At 43.5% G+C, this 20,260-nt stretch overlaps 1 protein-coding gene across 1 annotated transcript in view; it reads left to right on the top strand.

Moving 5' to 3' along the window:
• LOC143172045 (importin-11-like) overlaps positions 1 to 20,260 on the top strand; it is a 206,043-nt gene that overhangs the window by 173,482 nt on the left and 12,301 nt on the right. Inside the window, exons 29-30 of the mRNA XM_076361261.1 lie at positions 4,871 to 4,966; positions 8,402 to 8,486. Of these exons, the coding sequence (XP_076217376.1) occupies positions 4,871 to 4,966; positions 8,402 to 8,486 (181 nt within the window). The remainder of the gene's footprint in view (positions 1 to 4,870; positions 4,967 to 8,401; positions 8,487 to 20,260) is intronic.

Raw genomic sequence — 20,260 nt, 5'->3', positions numbered from 1 at the left:
TCTCTTCTCCCAAGTAACTAGCGATAGGACGAGAGGAAATGGCCTCAAGTTGCGCCATGGGAGGTTTAGATTGGATGTGAGGAAAAATTTCTTTACTGAAAGAGTGGTTAAACATTGGAACAGGCTGCCCAGGGAAGTGGTTGAGTCACCATCCCTGGAGGTATTTAAAAGACGAGTAGATGAGGCACTTAGGGACATGGCTTAGTTGGTGGTGGTGTTGGGTCGACGGTTGGACTCGATGATCTTAGAGGTCTTTTCCAACCTCAATGATTCTATGGTGGCCCACTTCCTTTGGCAACATATGACATCTTCCTTAAAGGGATACCTTTCCTTCACGCTTGACAAGAGTCGCCTCCAAAGGCTGAGGATACGTGTCCCTTTTCCAATTGCTTTATCAGTGCCCCCTTCCCTAGAAAGGGATCCCAGCTGCTTGGCTTCCCTACCCTCTAATTCCAGGCTACTGGCTCCATTATCCCAGCATCGGAGCATCCAGGTGACAATATGCTCGCCCGGACGGCAGCTGAAATCTTTTCGTATATCTCGCAGCTCACTCAGGGATAGAGATCGGGTGGTCACTGCCTCGTTTATGAGTTCTTCCTCTTCCTCCTCCCCAGTCAGCGGCCGGCTTTCCTCCTCCCGTTCTCGTGATGTCCCTTCTCTAGGGTCATCTGTCTCGTACACTTCTTCCTCCGCTTCCCTTTTAGAAGAAGCTTCTTCCTCCCTTGCTAAACGAGCCAACTTCCGCTTCCAAAATTTCTTCTTGTGTACAGGGGCGACTGATACCGGCACAGGCTGGTTCTTTGGTTCAGCCACAGGGCGTGTCGCTGTGGTCTGAGTGGCCGAAGTGCATGTCACCAATGCACGCAGCATGGGCGGCAAGCAGGAGGAGCTGGAAGCCATTGTGCAGCGGGAGAGATATGACTTAGTCGCCATCACAGAAACATGGTGGGGTGACTCTCATGACTGGAGTGCTGCAATGGATGGCTATAGACTCTTCAGAAGGGACAGGCGAGGAAGGAGAGGCGGTGGGGTGGCCCTGTATGTTAGGGAGTGTTTTGATTGTATAGAGCTCAACGATTGTGATGATGGTACGGTTGAGTGTCTATGGGTAAGGATGAGGGGGAAGGCCAACGAGGCAGATATCCTGCTGGGAGTCTGTTATAGACCACCCAACCAGGATGAAGGGGCGGATGAAGCGTTCTACAAGCGGCTGGCAGAAGTCTCTCAATCGCTAGCCCTTGTTCTCGTGGGGGACTTCAACTTCCCGGACGTCTGCTGGAAATCCAACACGGCAGAGAGGAAGCAGTCTAGGAGGTTCCTGGAGTGTGTGGAAGACAACTTCCTGACACAGCTGGTAAGTGAGCCTACCAGGGGAGGTGCCTCGCTCGACCTGCTGTTTACAAACAGAGAAGGACTGGAGAACAAGTCTTATGAGGAGCGGCTGAGGGAACTGGGACTGTTTAGCCTGGAGAAAAGGAGGCTGAGGGGAGACCTCATCGCTCTCTACAACTACCTGAAAGGAGGTTGTAGTGAGGTGGGTGTTGGTCTTTTCTCCAAAGTAACAAGTGATAGGACGAGAGGAAATGGCCTCAAGTTGCGGCAGGGGAGGTTTAGATTGGATGTAAGGAAAAATTTCTTTACTGAAAGAGTGGTTAAACATTGGAACAGGCTGCCCAGGGCAGTGGTGGAGTCCCCATCCCTGGAGGTATTTAAAAGACGTGTAGATGAGGCGCTTAGGGACATGGTTTAGTGGGCATGGTGGTGTTGGGTTGACGGTTGGACTCCATGATCTTAGAGGTCTTTTCCAACCTCAATGATTCTATGATTCTATGATTCTATATTTAAACGTTCGCACTAGAAAACAGATCCTTTCATGTACATGTGTGGTTCATATGTCTACCTATTAAAATCATTAGAGAATACACTAGAAGGCTCAACTGAGTCTGCCCTTGTGAAGCAAAAGGGTGCATAAGCTTCATTTTAGTCACCAGTCCCTTACTAGATTCCCATTCATAATATTTATCAGGTTTATGGTCAGCCATAGGATTCCCCTGAAAATGTCTTAGCTGCTTCATTACTGTTTTTTAGGAGCTCCTTAGCACTGTGCAGCTCCTAAGGGGGGGAAAATAATTCATTTACATTGCTCACAGTATGTGTAAATTAATCTCCATTTGTCCCATTGCACCTATTCCCCTGGCTAATGAAATAAGAATAAAGAATTAATTAATCTTTCTTAAATCTACTGTACACTAGTAAAGATATGAAATGAAGCTTTTCCCTTTTTTGGTGTTTACTGCTTCATTCTGGCAAATATAGAAAAGCAGAAAAGATTTTCTCCTCTTCCTTTTAACGTCTAAAAAAGTATGTTTTCCCATGCAGAATTTTTCCTCCCTTTGATAGGCTGAGGAAGATGCATGGCAGACACAGGGACCAATTTATTTAAGTACCCCTAAAAATTTATCATGATATATGTTTTATTAAGCTGATGATAAAGCTTTATTTACAGTGGCTATCTATGTAATTGAAATCCAAATTCTGAATTTTTGCATAAAACCTCAGGATAATAAAATTGTTGGATAGCTGCATGTATTGGAAATAGAATGAGAAAAAATGTATATCACTTTTTTCAGAACAGATGTGGTCTGTTTTTTCCTTTGCAAAGCTTTTATTCTTTTATCTGACAAATTATGCAAACTTTGAAATAAAAGGTTTGAGATTATTCATGTAGAAGCTGCCCTAAATATGTTTGCTACATTTTGTTTTCATTATAGCCAAGTTGAATTTTATTTACAGATGGCATAAAAGATGCTTTCTGTAATAAAAATTAACATTAATATGTGTTAATTGCATCTTTGAAACTGGATCCTGGAATGTTTTAGATCCTAACAAGTTTATAGAAGTTATAAACCTCTAATTCTGGGCCTGTCTTTTGATAATTTTTGCTGCATACCAAATGAGGTTTTGTCCCGATAACTTAGGGAAACTGGGTAGTTATAAAACCAGTTATAACTTTATGCTGTTGGTTGTTCTGTTGCTGATTTGGATTATATGCAGTTCAAGGGGGGAACTGCTTAAATGCTGCCTTACCCCTGAGTTAAATTTTAGTATGGACAGTATTAACTGTTCTGTTTTGAAACCAAAGTTGATCTAAATACAATGTACCTGTCTTTTCTGAATCTACTCATATGATTTCCCAATGTATTGCTTGAAACAAGCAGGCTAATTTTAGACTTTTAAAAAGGTATTACATTGATTTGCATGGCTCTTTCCTCCTCTTCTATGAAAATAAGACCCAATGCATTTTATATTGCCATTGAACTTTTAATATAGGTTTAGGGTTTGGTTTTTTTCAAAGCACAGTGAGCATATGCTGTCTTTTATTTTTCCCCAGCATGTGTCTTATATTCTAAAAATAGTTGCATTGTTTAATGATTCCATACTTGGTAAACATTTCAGTGAGTCTTTGGTAGGAAGAAATTTCATGTCCCATTTAAAGGGAAAAAGAAGGGGGAGAAAAGAGATTATGATATCTTTATTGAAAGTTGCAGGCAACAGTTACTACATTCTGTAGCATTGCTTTCCTCAAAAAAAGAAAAATTACAGTGAAATTTCTATCTTTCACTGAAGGAAGAAGTAAAATATCATTCCTCATTTATGCCATAAATTAAAAATATTCTCTCCAAGTAAAGAAATTAGTGGTTTCTCTATGTGCTTTGGAGCTAACTATCAAGAACGGTATTTTGGGTCTTCAACCACTGTCCTCAATTTCTTCTGGAAATATCACAGATCATTGGAAACACAAGTTACTCAAATGGGCCTCCCTGTGTGTTCCTCCTATCAATCTGCAAGCCTGGAAAAAAACTCATAGAGTTAATGAGCACTATGCCTACAATATTTATTTACATGTTGGTTAATTAAAGTAACCCCCCTGAATAGATTGACCATAATTAGCCCTGCAGCAGATGAAAAGGCTATGCCTTCATTGGGTCAAACACCTTTCTCCTCCTCTGTCATGGTTGGGGAGATCATGGTTCTATGCCCTTCTTGCCCTACAGGGATGTAAATTCTCAAGGCAGGGGCAAGTGTCTAAACGTAAGTGTTCAGTGTCATTTTGGGTGTTGTGGGGGTATTCAGTCTGGCCTTCAGCTCATGCTGGGGAAAGGTGCTTATCTCTTTTAAGTCCTGAGTGATACCTACCAGCCCTTTGCAGTTGTCTTAAATATCCTAGTGTTTCAAATGGCAGGAGGTGGCTGTGTTTAAGCAGAGAAATCCTACCCCGACCTTTCTCACTAGTCAGGGAAACTGCTTTTGTGCTGAACTGGGTGCAGACATTTTTCACCCTCTATGGGGAGTCATTCAACTGCTTAGGAGGGTGAAGAAATACTTGTAAGGCTGGACAGAGAAAACGAGGGAAGTATACCATCTTTACAAGCTGCCCTTTGCTCAAGGGTTTGTGTGTAGATTTTGCATTGAATAGTGATGGGAGAAAAATGTGTAAATATGTTAGGAATAGAAGGCAGTACCCTGACCTCCCTACTCACAGGAGCATGCCTTCCCCACTCAGTTCTTGAGTTCTGTGGTAATGTATTATTTCTTTTATTCAATTTGCAGTTATTTCTAGGTTTTCAACAGCGGCACATAAGGTTTCATTCTATTAAAGAAAAAACACTTTCAAAGTTAATGTTTCTTGCATATTTTTGAAAACTTTAAGCCATTTGTGTAATTAAAAAAAAAATGAATTAGCTGCTTGATAGCATGCTCAGCTAAGCAGTAAGCAATGCAAATACTGCTTAGTAAATGTGCTCTACAGTTATTGAGCAAATTTCCTGTTTAGTTCCTTTAGCTAAGTCACTTTCCTGTTCTTTTCCAGTGTTATCCAAGATAAATTTTGTGGTATCATCAACATTTCAGTGGAAGGGCTGCATGATGTTATGACTGAAGATACTGAAACAGGAACATACAAAGAGTAAGTGGAAAATCTAATTAATTTTTGTGTGTTTGACAGTAGTAGTACTGTTATATATGTAGTGTTTTGATTGGAAAAATCTGTAGGTGGTTGAGACATGCTCATGAGTTCTGTTTTCACAATAGTGGATGTTTTAGGAAGATAGGAAATTCTTGGTCTTAAGAAAAATAATTGTAATGGGGGAAGGGAGGGCTTAAAATGACAATCAATATAACTTTTTATATTGTTCATTGTTATCTGCTAAATGAGGTCTTAAAATGTTCATATGCTTAGCTTTGCTTTTTGCTCACTTGACTATTTTATATCTAAAATTGCAGTTCAACAGGCTTATAAGTTGATAGGTGGTAGCTCAGTTTCTTTGAATATGTCATCTGGAGTTTAACCAAGATCTTTTCCTAAATGCCTCGGCTTCATTGAGTGTACCTAGCGTACAGTACTTCACGGCCTGGAGAACTTGGAAACCTATTCCACAAGAAAAATTCTCCCCCTTCAGTTGTTCCACTTAACACACCTGCTGCTACAGGGCATACCTCTAAAGGCTGTTTCCAGAGCCAGGAGCAAGGGTTTGTTTATGGCAGGAAGGGGTGGTGGGTGTCAGGGTGCTCAGAGTGCACTGCCACCCAGAACTACACTCATTCATCTCCTACTGACTCCCAGGTTATTGGTGGTATTGCATCAAAGCTGGAGAAGTAAAAAAACACTGAATAATAAGTATTTTTTTTTTTGGACAGAGATCTTAATGTTGTTTTTTCTCTGTAATGATTACATAGTTTTCGAATGACGGAGAGTTGTAAGGCAGAAAAATCAGGTGCTCTGCAGGATGTCCCTACAGACATAATATATTCTAATAACAGTCTTTACTGGGTGCTAAGAATCAAACATTTTCTAACTTTCAGATAATTACCTGGTGATGGAACAGACTGTATCTGGACTAATTAATTAATTGCTTAAAGGGATGTTTGCTGGCACTGAAGCCAGCTGGCACAGAACAGTCTGCATGCAAGCTATTAAGTTTTCCTCTTCTTAAACAGGTGGTCTGCACACAAGTGTGTGCTGAGAATGGTCCACACTAATGCTAAACTTGAACTATGCCCAAGAATTGCTTGCAAAGGTACATTTTTTTTTCCTAACTATTTATCAGTGTAGAAGATTTAACTCACAAGTCTGGAAATGTGCTTTGGCACTGTGTTTTATTTACTATTGGAAACAACATTATAGAGTCCCTTCTATTTCTAAACATGTTGCTTTGCCAGCACTTGTTGAAAAGAGTTCTCACAGAGAAATAAATAAAACTTTGTCCTAGTTCATTTCATATTTTAAGCATGAAGGCTTGTAGAACTTGTCACTGTACTTTTCCAAATTCTGGACATTGTTTTTGCTTTATGAAATATAGGCACACTGAACCAAGGACATATTTCTGTTGACGGATACTGAATGGGCTGTTCGAACGATTTTGACATTTGTGTTATACATTCCAACATCATCTGAAAGTAAATAAAGTGAGAGCACTCATCTGGAGTCGTGTGTGCTATTCTGGCTCTCCAGGTTGAAGAAGAATGAATTTAAGCCTGAACTGGTTCAGAAAAAAATTGTGTACTCCACTGATTATCATAATATCTAATTACCTTAGTGCGGAGACTTAAACAACATGCAAGTTTAGCATAGGAAAATCAAGGCTGAGGCAATATAGAACTGCAGCCTATAAAGGATGAAGAGGGGGTAAACATGCACAAGGAAAACTGTACAAATTAAATGACAGCGTTGCTTTAAGTCTAAGCTGACCATGAATACATTTAAACTGGAAATTTGAAGAAACTTGTACTTAGAGCAATGAGATTCTAGAAGAGCCTTTCCAAATACAAATGCAGAGATAAAGGTCTCGCCAGTTTTTAGACGGAATTTTGATCAGGTTATGAAAATGATTACACAGTGCCCTGGCTTACAATACAAAGGAATTACACTCAGCCAGGTTTCCTAGCATTTATGTTTTGCATTGTAATGATAATTACAAGAAAGCTTTACAGACCTCAGATTTTCTGGAAAGGGGAGCATTCCATTGCTCTAGTCTTGTCTCACCAATGTTTACATATTTCCCAATTTTATCATCTTGCTTCTCTTTTTTTTTTTTTATTTTTTATTCCCTCCTCCTTTAGTTTTTTGAATTACTCTTTGTGGTACTTAAAATTTACTGAGGTCTGAAAAATTTAATTTCATTTTGTATGTTTTGGCAATTGACGTATTTTTGTCTCCTTTTTCTTTAAACTGAGTTGCAAGAAATCATGCCATTTATGAGGACAGGAGACATGAGATTTGCTGTAGTGTTTTGAAATAACTAATCCCTTTGTTGGAAATGGCTTCTTTTTTAACATTTGACTCTTCTGCCATGCTGTTTAGCAAGTGTTTCATACAGCTCTAAACGCCTGTTAATAGAGAACTGAATATACGAACAGAGTAAATCTGAACATTTTCACATAAAATCACAACTTTTTTTTAGTAACAGATATCCTTTAAAGCAAGTTATTCAACTTCACTAGCAGGTGAAATGTTCCTGTAGCTGAATGCAGCAACTAAAAATGCACACTAGTATAGAGCTGAAAATGAGCGATAATGTGCATCTGTCCTGGCGCTTTGTAATATGTGGATTGTGTCCTTCCTGCCATAAAACATACCTAATGTACAGTGGCAAGTTGCTGTCACCTGAGTGATTTTACATCCTTTTGGGTTTTAAAGCAGATTTTCTAGGAAAAATTTGCTAAAGTGATAGAATATTTGTGCATTCTTCCAACGTAGAGAATGCAAGGTGAATGGAAAGCATGTTTGCTATAGGATAGCTTTCACCAATGTCTTTATAAAGTCCATTCAAACTATTTCAAGAGACAGAAAAAACTCTGGCATTTAAACTATTTTTTTCATAGTTTCTCTTTTTATACTTACCACAAAAATAATAATTAAAATATTACTCTTACTTGTGCATATTGTTACCTATCAGTTGGGGGTGGAGCAAAACAAAAAAATAAGTTTAAAAGCCTTGTTTTATCTGCCTAGAAAAAAACCCTTTAAATAAATGACTGCAGAAGCTAACTCATTTCTGTCCACCTAAACATTTAGTGTTCTGTGTCTTGCAGATTTTAGTGTCTAGAACCAATAGCAGTGACCATATGAGTTTTCAGATCCTCTTGTTAAAGATCTCATGGAAAAAACATGAATGTAATGAGAAACCTTTGCTAGTTTTGCATATGTGCCACTTTGATTTTCATGTCGATAGAATACAGAGTGCTTCTTTAGATTCACTGTCCTCAGGAATAAAAATTGACTTGCTAACAGATTGTCTGATTTTCATCAAACTCCCTCATATCTGTCCTGTGTTTTTAAAAGTGCTTTAAAATAATTTTTAATGATAGTGTATGTTAAAACTATTCTTATTCCCATTCTTAGCTGCATGTTGATGTCTCATTTTGAAGAGCCCAAAGTAACAGAAGATGAGGAACCTCCCACAGAACAAGATAAAAGGAAAAAAATGGTAAGTTTTAGATCTGTTATTCAATTATAGAACCAATTATGTGATTCACTTGTGTCAGACTAAATTCTTTCCCTTGGAATTTGGTTCATCTATTGTTCTTGGAAAATTTATCTCTTGAATCAAAAAAGGAGAATGCTTTGATGACAATCTTTGCAGCCACAACGCTTATGCTTCTGCATTCCTTTTGAGTCTTGGAAAATGTTGCCAAAATAAACATCATCTGTTCACAAAATCTGGACATTATAATACTAAGACACTATAAAAAGAGTTTATTGAAAAATGCAGGGAGCTAAAGCTTACCAAAATGTCATGGCAGGCCAAATTTCTCATATTTAAAATGATCTTTATTATATTGGATTATGTGTTTTACCTGAACAGCTATTGATCTATATATTTGTATAGAACCTTTTTCAAATGTAAAGAGCTCTTAATAAGGAGCATTGATTTAGATTAAGATATCTGGATTAGATACCATGCAATTGTGCTATTTTTGTCTGACCTAATCTGTGAATGTTTCATAACTTAACTTATTTTTGTAAGACTTCAGGGAAACGGGTTCCTCACACAGAAAACTGCAGTGTACAAATGCTGTAGAATAAAATAGTCTCTGAACTGCTTGGCATTGAGTAAATGCAAAACATGGAATTGGATGATTTTATGATTGGATTCTATGATTCTATGATTGAGTAGATGTGTGTAGCCTTGTCACGCACATTTGCTTTAACTGACATACATGTATCCAAAAGAATAGTTGTGGACACTCCTTTAGTACTTTATTTCTTCTTGTAGGAGGGGAAGAGAGTTTGGATGACTTTAGATAGTTCGTTTTAATTTGGTTTTTTGGGTTTTTTTTAAGCCGCTGGATGCTTTTGGTTTGTTATTAGGCTTTTCTTTTAAATACTAATCAATATATGGTTCCTTTAAAAAAAAAAGTGACAAAGCATGCACACACAATTCATGTGACATTTAGAAGAACTGCAGTAGCAGATACCTCTGGAGAAATAAAAGTAGAAACAAACATTTGAGGTGAGAAGAGGAAGATCCAGAACCACCTAAGGGGTATCTGCAATTGATTTAAGAAAGTTTCTAGCATCCTGTCCCACTTCATTCCTGCAAGAGGTTTCTACCCTCTTACACATTGAAATGCTGAATCAGTAGCCTGTATGGCAGGGCTCAGATTTTAAACCTCATTAAAAAAAAAAAATGAAAAGGTAAATGATATTATCTCTTTCAAAATAATAATGCTTTGCAACTTTTAAGGCCATTGATATGAGAAAAAAGATAAACTGGCATGGTCCACGCTAAGTATAACTTCCCGATGTTTGCACAGAGTCTAGATATTTTTCTTTGATCTATCCCTTTATCCTGTCATTCCTACCTCTCTTTATTATTATGCATAGCTCATAGTTACTAAAGAGAGTTTTAACTAGAACAGTGCTTTATAAGTTTATGATAATGTTATGTAATCTACACTTCCAGTTACTGCTATATTTTATTTTCCTTATTTCCAATATATTGCAAATATATTGAGGAAAATGTGAATAGATGGAGTTATTCATGACCTTGCATTGCACATAGTATACAGACCTAAGGTGACTTAGTTTTTATGTGCCCTTAATGTATATGTTTTTAAGAACTCCAGTATCATTGTTGAAAAAGGGAGTTAAGCTTTTTCAGCTCTTTATTTGAAACTGGAGAGGAAAAAAGAAGTATTTTCCAATAAAAATCTTATTTAAACTTGAATTGTCAATGCTAGCACATGCTTTAGATGATGCTTATGTGTAAATATAGAAGGCTTGAGAGTTTTTTTTATTTTACCCTAGTGTGGTGGGTTGACCTTGGCTGGACACCAGGTGCCCACCTACCTGCTCTATCGCTCCCTTCCTCAGCAGTATGGCAGGGGGGAGAAAATAAGATGGAAAAAACCTCATGGGTCAAGATCAAGGCAGTTTAATAAAGCAAAAGCAAAGGCCATGCTCGGAAGCAAAGGAAAACAAAAGATTTATTCTCTACTTCCCATCAGCAGGTGATGTCTGGCCACTTCCTGGGAAGTAGGGCTTCAGTACGCGTAGCAGTTGCTCCAGAAGACAAACATCGTAATAACGAATGCCCCCCCTTTTCCTTTCTCTTAGCTTTTATTGCGGAGCAGATGTCATATGGTATGGAATATCCCTTTGGTCAGTTTGGGTCAGCTGTCCTGGCTATGTCCCCTCCCAAGGTCTTGCCCACCCCCAGCCTACTGAGTGAGGGGGGCAATGTTGGAGAGACAGCCTTGGTGCTGTGGGAGCACTGCTCAGCAGTAGCCAAAACACTGGTGTGTTATCAACACCTTTCTAGCTACCAATACAAAGCACAGCACTATGAGGGCTGCTATGGGGAAGATTAACTCCATCCCAGCCAGACCCAATACAATCTCCACCCCTTATTCTATACCATTTGCATCATGCTCAGGTCCCAACATAATTTAATACACACACACACATATAAATATATATATATATCTTCTAACCATCCCACTGTATTTAATTCTCATTACTGAAATCCCTTCTTACCAACGCTTACAACTTATACTACATACTTAAGCCTTCTATATACCCAACATACAGATTTATACATTCTCATTAACTAGTCCCCTGTCCTTTAACAGATAGATATTGCGCTCTCATTCCATAGGCTTCCTCCACTCCTCCAGATGTTCATAAGAACAGGCTATGACTTGGGCCCCATCTGTCACGATGGGTGCTCAGGACAGGAGAAGCAGCATGTTCGATTGTTGGGCACCAACACTGGCTTGGTTTGGGTCATCGTTGCACTCACCCGGTTCTTTGCGAAACTCACTCTTCGTCGGTTCAGGTCATTCCTGCTACATTACTTCCTACAACATACAACTCCCATCACACATTATTTTTCCCCCAAGGTTAAATCTCCTTGAGGCACACACCAGGTCTCCCCATCCTTCCACGTTACCCACCAAGTACACCCAGGTCCTTGAGTGAAGACAATTCCACGAATGGGTTTGCCTTTTCCCATGGGAGGAGCAATCCACACCGCCTTCCCCAACCACTTCCCTATGTGCACTACGGGGACCTTATCTCCTCTCACAGTATGTAGGGGTTTTGTTTGGGCAGGACCAGGACGGTTAGCAGATCCTCTGGTGTTAACCAGCCAAGTGGCTTCTGCTAAATTTATATCCTAGTGCTTCCATGCCCCAGTGCCCAATGCTCTCAACATAGTCTTTAACAGTCCATTATATATTTCTCAATCTTTCCAGAGGCTTGTTGGGTGATAGGGGATGTGATACACCCACTCAATGCCGTGTTTCTTGGCCCAGGAGTTTATGAGGTTATTTCGGAAATGAGTCCCATTGTCTGATTCAATTCTTTCTGGGGTACCATGTCGCCACAAAATTTGCCTTTCAAGGCCTAAGATGGTGTTTCGGGCAGTGGCATGGTTTACAGGGTATGTTTCTAGCCACCCGGTAGTTGCTTCCACCATGGTGAGTATGTAGCGCTTGCCTTGGCGTGTTTGTGGCAGTGGTCCAATATAGTCAATTTGCCAGGCCTTGCCATATCGAAAACCCAGCCACCGCCCTCTATTCCAGGGAGATTTTACTCGTGTGGCTTGCTTGATTGCAGCACGTTTCACACTCATGAGTGACCTGTGTGATGGCCTCCATGGTCAGGCCCACCCCTCGATCACAAGCCCATCTGTATGTTGCATCTCTCCCTAGATGTCCCGATGTTTTGTGGGCCCATCGAGCTAGAAATAGCTCACCCTTACGCTCCCAGTCCAGGTCCACCTGAGCTACTTCAATTTTGACAGCCTTGTCTACCTGTTCATTGTTTCGATCTTCTTCAGTGATAGCCTACTGTTAACTTCCACCCTCCATCAGACTTCTGTACTGGCCATATGGGACTATTAAATGGTGAGTCTTGCTGATCAATCCTTGGCTCTCCAATTGATGAATCAGCTCATGGATGGGAGCCAGGGAGTCTCGGTTTGTGTGATATTGCCACCAGCGCACCATTCTGGTAGCAGTTGGCACCTGCTGTTCTTCAACTTGCAGCAATCCTACAATGAAGGCCTCTTCCAAGAGGCCAGGCAGGGGTAGATAGCTGTTTGATCTTCTCTGTGTTCACGGTGGCTACGCCAAAAGCCCATCGGTACCCCTTTGGGTCCTTGAAGTACCCTCTCCTGAGGTAGTCTATGCCAAGGATACAAGGGGCCTCTGGGCCGGTCACAACGGGGTGCTTTTGCCACTTGTCCCCTGTTAAGCTCACCTCAGCCTCCAATACAGACAATTGTTGGGATCCCCCTGTCACTCCAGAGATCCAGATGGGTTCCATGCCCCTATACCCTGATGGCACCAGTGTACACTGTGCACTAGTGTCTACTAAAGCCTTATACTCCTGTGGGTCTGATGTGCCAGGCCATCAAATCCACACAGTCCAGTAAACCCGGTCATCCCTTTCCTCCTCCTGGCCGAAGGCAGGGACCCTCTATTCCTGTTCCTGGTCAGAGTATTCACTGTCTGACCCTTGCAGCGCCAGACCAGAAGTCCCCTCACCAGGATCAAGGGAGGTGATCTCAGTCCTTCTATGTCTGGGAGATCACTGATTGCCTTCTTGTGTCTCTACAGCATCTAAGCTGACAGCCTTCTTGGGTGGCCCCTTCTTAACAGCTGTCTTCCCTCTCGGTTCGCGTACATGGGCTTCCAGCTTAAAGGTGGAGTCACCATCCTACTTCCTCATGTCTGTCACGTCCCACCTGCGGGAAGGGGAGAGTGACTAAGGTCTGCAAATCCCCTCGGTGTGGATTAAGGTGAAATAACACTCAAGGTCCAAACACAAACTCCAACTTTAATGGCACAAACACTTCTATAAGCATCAACCCTCTATGTCTTAATATATAATACAAGCTAAGCGGCTTTGTGAGGAGTTGAGGTAGGCCTTGTATTACTTAGTAACATCAAAAGCAGAGAGCAAGAAGGAGGAGGAGGGGGGGGGGGGGGAGAGAGAGAGAGAGAGCTGGGAAGCAGGAGAGAGGTAGAGAAAGACAGAGAGATCACCAATCCTGGATCCAGCGTCGAACCTGCCAATGGGGAGGGTGGTATCAGTGTGGAGAGTGCCCTAAGGAGGCTCACGTGCGCCCCCATTTATTGGCTCCAGCCCAAGGTTTCTAGAGTCTTCTCTCACCCCAGCTCCAGGAGTGGTTGAGGCATTAGTCAGTCAAGGAGAGTGACACCGGGCCCCTCCCCGTGGCTGGCTTCTGGAGCTTTCCCTGGGGCATTGTCTGTGCTTACAGCACAGCCACGTGGGCCTCGTCCCTTACAATGTCCTCCCCCTGGTCACACAGGAAGAACCCGAGCATGCCACGTGGCATGTGCCCGGGGCTCCTTTTCCCTCTGACCGGGGCAGGAGGGAACTGATTTCTTGGGGCGCCCCTGACAGCCAAGGTGCTGGCCCATAGGGATGAGGAGGGACAGAGATTTTCTTCAAAGTTTTGGAGCCAAGACGACACTCTCTTCACAGTTGGTGTATCCATATCCAGGCAATACATCACTGCCAAGCTGTTAGAATATGACGCTGGGGCATTTTCAATCACCTTCCTCCACATGGCCCGTGTGCACAGGACGTCCTCTGGATCTTTGGAGACCTCGTCATTGTCTAGATCACCATAGATGACTTACAGCACTGCTAATTCTCTCAGGTACTGGATGCCTTCATCTGCAGTAGTCCACTTTCCTGGGGAGTTCACAAGATCTTCCCTGAATGGATATCTTGCCCTCACACTTGAGAGGAGCCGTCTCCAGAGACTGCAAATTGCTGCCTCTTTTCCAATTCCTCTCTCAATTCCCCGGTTTCTAGCAAGGGATCCCAGCTGTTGGGATCCTTCCTTAACATCCAATTGCTGACTGTTGGCCCCGTTATCCCAGCATCAGAGCAGCCAGGCAGCAATCCGCTGACCTGGCTGGCGGCTGTAATCTTTCTGCATGTCTTGAAGTTCTTTCGAGGTCAGGGACTGGGTAGTTTCCGCTTCCTGTCTGAATTCTCTCACTCCTTCCTCCAATTTCTTTGTTGAAGGACCAGCTTCTTGATCAAACCCCTCCTCTTCTTCCTCCTGTTGATTTCCTTGTCGACTGTTTCTTTTTCACTACTGGGGCAATTATTGTAGTTGTTGTTGTTTGGGTCCCTATCTCAACCATGGTGTCCTCAGATGCAGTTTAGGTCCCTATCTCTACTATCATGTCCTCAGATGTAGTTTGTATCCCGGTCTCACTCAAGGCATTCTCAGAGGTGGTTTGGGTCCCTGCCTTAGAATCATAAAATCATTAAGGTTGGAAGAGACCTCTAAGATCATCGAGTCCAACCGTCAACCCAACACCACCATGCCCACTAAACCATGTCCCTAAGCGCCTCATCTACACGTCTTTTAAATACGTCCAGGGATGGTGACTCAACCACTTCCCTGGGCAGCCTGTTCCAATGTTTAACCACTCTTTCAGTAAAGAAATTTTTCCTCACATCCAATCTAAACCTCCCCTGGCACAACTTGAGGCCATTTCCTCTCGTCCTATCGCTAGTTACTTGGGAGAAGAGACCGACACCCACCTCGCTACAACCTCCTTTCAAGTAGTTGTAGAGCGCGATGAGGTCTCCCCTCAGCCTCCTCTTCTCCAGGCTAAACAGTCCCAGTTCCCTCAGCCGCTCCTCATAAGACTTGTTTTCCAGACCCCTCACCAGCTTCGTTGCCCTTCTCTGGACACACTCCAGCACCTCAACGTCCTTCTTGTAGTGAGGGGCCCAAAACTGAACACAGTATTAGAGGTGCGGCCTCACCAGGGCCGAGTACAGGGGCACGATCACTTCCCTACTCCTGCTGGCCACACTATTTCTGATACAGGCCAGGATGCCATTGGCCTTCTTGGCCGCCTGGGCACACTGCCGGCTCACGTTCAGCCGGCTGTCAACCAGCACCCCCAGGTCCTTTTCCGACAGGCAGCTTTCCAGCCACTCTTCCCCAAGCCTGTAGCGCTGCATGGGGTGGTTGTGGCCCAAGTGAAGGACCCGGCACTTGGCCTTGTTGAACCTCATACAGTTGGCCTTGGCCCATCGATCCAGCCTGTCCAGGTTCCTCTGCAGAGCCTTCCTACCCTCGAGCAGATCAACGCTCCCGCCCAACTTGGTGTCGCCTGCAAACTTCCTGAGGGTGCACTCAATCCCCTCATCCAGATCATTGATAAAGATATTGAACAAGACCGGCCCCAAAACTGAGCCCTGGGGAACACCGCTCGTGACCGGCCGCCAACTGGATGTAACTCCATTCACCACAACTCTCTGGGCCCGGCCGTCCAGCCAGTTTTTTACCCCGCGAAGAGTACACCCTCCCAAGATCTTGCCCACCCCCAGCCTACTGGCCTTTGGAGGTGAGGGTGGGAATCTTGGAGAGACAGCCTTGATGCTGAGAACTGCTCAGCTGTAGCCAAAACGCTGGTGTGTTATCAACACCTTTCTATCTACCAATACAAAGCACAGCACTATGAGGGCTGCTATGGGGAAAACTAACTCCATCTCAGCCAGACCCAATACACCTAGTATGGAAAGAAACTAGATAAGTCATGATTTCATATCTTCACGAAAATAAATAGATGAGTTACAAGCCAAATGGTCAAGTTCTATGTGACAATGTGATTTACTAAAAGCAATACTTTTACTGAATTTTTTGGGGTATAATTTCTTCCTATACACTTAATCTACAAATTAGCCACAGGTCTAATCCAAACCCCACTGGAATCTGTTAAAAAGCTTTGATATTAGGAGCCTTTCGTATTGTCTGGCTCCATTTTATAATCTTAGATTACTGTGAAAACTAAAGTATACGTTTCCTCTTTAAATGATTTTTACAGTCTTTTCCAGAGCATCACAGTCACAAGGTACTAACCATCATGGTAAATATGTATAATTTCGTGCATTCTTGCTCCCTCTTTAGTATTAAAGTATCTATACTTAAACTGAAGAGAATATCTCAAGTTCTGGAAATCTTTTCAATAATTTAATTCAGATATCACCAACACACTTTTTTTGAGTTTTATTAGACTTTTATTGCTTGTTCTTGCATTCTAATGCCATTCCACTGGCTTGTATTAATGCTTGTCATGATTAGATCACTGTTTTAGTATGGAATAATATATTATTATCAGGCAAAGGCAGCAGATGGAGGCTCCACAAGAAGCAGAGGATCCCCTGCCCTCTTGCCACCAGGCAGAAGGAGGGGACAAAAGTGACAGGGGGGGAATGGAAACAGGTCCCTGCTCGGGGTGCCAGGCGAACCCCTGCCCGGCCTCCCTCACCTTCCCGGTTGCCCTTACACAACAGATATGGGGCCCTGGAACTTGAGGGCCAGGCAAATGAGGATGTAGATGAAGGTCCATCCAGGAGGTTGTCTAGGGTGAGGCAGTCAGCCCCACACATTATGACGGCCTCTGCTGAGAAAAAAAGGAGGGTAATTGTCATAGGCAATTCCCTTCTGAGGGGAACAGAGGGCCCTATATGCCAACCGGACCCATCCCACAGGGAAGTCTGCTGCCTCCCTGGGGCCTGGGTCAGAGACATTATTAGGAAACTCCCTGGTCTGGTACGGCCTTCTGACTACTACCCGCTGTTGGTTGTACAGGCTGGCAGTGATGAGGTTGCAGAGAGAAGTCCTGCAGTGATCAAAAGGGACTTCAGGGCACTGGGGCGACTGGCTGAAGGATGAGGAGCACAGGTAGGGTTTTCCTCAATCCTTACAGTGGCAGGGAAGGATACTGAAAGGAGCAGGAAAACACACCTGATCAACGCGTGGCTCAGGGGCTGGTGCCACTGGTGGAATTTTGGCTTTTTTGATCATGGGGAGGTTTACATGGCACCAGGCCTGCTGGCGACAGACGGAGTCCAGCTGTCTCACAGGGTGTCGTGGTTTAACCTCAGTCGGCAACTGAGCACCACACAGCCGCTCGCTCACTCCCCCCCGACACTGGTGGGATGGGGGAGAGAATTGGAAGAGTAGAAGTGAGAAAAACTCGTGGGTTGAGATAAAAACAGTTTAATAATTAAAATAAAATGATAATAATAATAATATGATAATAATAATAATACACAAAGCAAGTGATGCACAGTACAATTGCTCACCACCCGCCAACCGATGCCCAGCCAGACCCCGAGCAGCGGCCCCCCCGGCCAGCTTTCCCCAGTTTATGTACTGAGCATGACGTCACATGGTATGGAATGTTTCTTTGGCCAGTTTGGCTGTGCCCCCTCCCAGCTTCTTGTGCACCTCCAGCCTTCTCAGTCGGTAGAGCATGGAAAACTAAAAAGTCCTTGGCTAGTGTAAGCATTACCTAGCAACAACTAAAACATCGGTGTGTTATCAACTTTGTTCTCACCCTAAATCCAAAACACAGCACTGTACCAGCTACTAGGAAGGAAATTAACTCTATCCCTGCCGAAACCAGGACGATATCCACCCCTTATTCTATACCATCTGCGTCATGCTCAAGTCTCATATTTTCCAGTACATTTTCATTAATCACCACCCCTTTTTTTATATATATATATATATATACACACACACACAGAGATATCATTCCCTTCGTCTGTGGGCCATCCCTCTAAAATGTTCGGTGAGTTCATTTAGTCCATGACTTCGGGCTCCATCTGTCATAATAATCATTCAGGGCAGGAAAAATGGAGATGGTATGTGGTGTTGGATTGTTTCATGTTGAAGTCAGTTCTGGTTCCATCATCACTGTGCTTTGCTTGGTTTCACTGAAGTTATTCTTCATTAGTCTGGGTGATTCTTATTGTAATAACATTAGTATGGCATATAATATTATTAGTATGATTAGTATATCTGTGTATTATTAGTATAACTATTATAACTATAATTAGTACTTAACATCACATAATTCAGATCATTGGCTATTCTCACCCAAAATCAAATCCCCTTGAGGTACACATCGGACTTGCCCATCCTCCCGCATTATCCACCAAGTGCACCCAGGTCCTTGAGCAAAAGCAATCCCACGGATGGGTTTTCCTTTGCCCGAGGCAGGAATAACCCAAACTGTTTTCCCCAGCATAGTTTTATGTGCACTACAGGGACTTCATTCCCATCTACAGTACGTAAAAATTCTGACTGGGCAGGGCCTGCTCGATTGGCAGATCCCCAAGTGTTGACTAACCAGGTGGCCTTTGCTAAATGCGTATCCCAATGTTTGAATGTCCCGCCACCCATTGCTCTCAGTGTAGTCTTTAACAGTCCATTGTATCGTTCAGTTTTTCCGGAGGCTGGTGCATGATAGGGAATGTGATACACCCACTCAATGCCATGGTCTTTGGCCCAGGTGTCTATGAGGTTGTTTCGGAAATGAGTCCCGTTGTCTGACTCAATTCTTTCTGGGGTGCCATGTCGCCATAGGACTTGCTTTTCAAGGCCCAGGATAGTGTTCCGGGCAGTGGCATGGGGCACGGGATATGTTTCCAGCCATCCGGTGGTTGCCTCCACCATTGGAAGCACGTGGTGCTTGCCTTGGCGGGTTTGTGGGAGTGTGATATAATCGATCTGCCAGGCCTCCCCATATTGATATTTCAACCATCGTCCTCCATACCAGAGAGGCTTTAACCGCTTGGCTTGCTTGATTGCAGCGCATGTTTCGCATTCATGGATAACCTGCGCAATAGCGTCCATGGTCAAGTCCACTCCTCAGTCACGAGCCCATCTGTATGTTGCATCTCTTCCTTGGTGACCTGAGGTGTCATGGGCCCACCGAGCTATAAATAACTCACCCTTCTGTTGCCAGTCCAGATCCACCTGAGCCACTTCAATCTTAGCAGCCTGATCCACCTGCTGGCTGTTTTGATGTTCTTCAGTGGCCCGACTCTTGGGTACGTGAGCATCTACGTGACGGATTTTTACAACCAGGTTCTCCACCCGGGCAGCAATATCTTGCCACAATGCGGCAGCCCAGATGGGTTTGCCTCTGCGCTGCCAGTTGCTCTGCTTCCATTGCTGCAACCAGCCCCACAGGGCATTTGCCACCATCCATGAGTCAGTGTAGAGATAGAGCACTGGCCACTTTTCTCGGTCAGCAATGTCTAAAGCCAGCTGGATGGCCTTTACTTCTGCAAATTGGCTCGATTCACCTTCTCCTTCAGCAGTTTCTACAACTTGTCGCATAGGACTCCATACAGCAGCTTTCCACCTCCGATGCTTTCCCACAAGACGACAGGACCCATCAGTGAACAGGGCATATTGCTGCTCATTTTCTGGCAGTTCATTATACATTGGGGCCTCCTCAGCACGCGTCACCTCCTCCTCTGGCGATATTCCAAAATCTTTGCCCTCTGGCCAATCCATGATCACTTCCAGGATTCCTGGGCGACTGGGGTTTCCTATTCCAGCCCGTTGTGTGATCAGTGCGACCCACTTACTCCATGTAGCATCAGTTGCATGATGTGTACAGAGGACCCTCCCTCTGAACATCCAGCCCAGCACCGGCAGTCGGGGTGCCAGGAGGAGCTGTGCTTCAGTGCCGATCACTTCCGAAGCAGCTCGAACCCCTTCATATGCTGCTAATATCTCTTTTTCAGTTGGAGTATAGTGGGCCTCGGATCCTCTGTATCCCCGACTCCAAAACCCTAGGGGTCGACCTCGAGTCTCCCCTGGTGCTTTCTGCCAGAGGCTCCAGGTAGGGCCGTTCTCCCCGGCTGCGGTGTAGAGCACATTTTTTACAT

This window comes from Aptenodytes patagonicus, chromosome W (genome assembly GCF_965638725.1).
Source record: "Aptenodytes patagonicus chromosome W, bAptPat1.pri.cur, whole genome shotgun sequence".
Taxonomy (NCBI): Eukaryota; Metazoa; Chordata; class Aves; order Sphenisciformes; family Spheniscidae; genus Aptenodytes; species Aptenodytes patagonicus.
The sequence above is the reverse complement of the archived record's forward strand: the minus strand, read 5'-3'. Positions and strand labels throughout refer to the sequence as shown.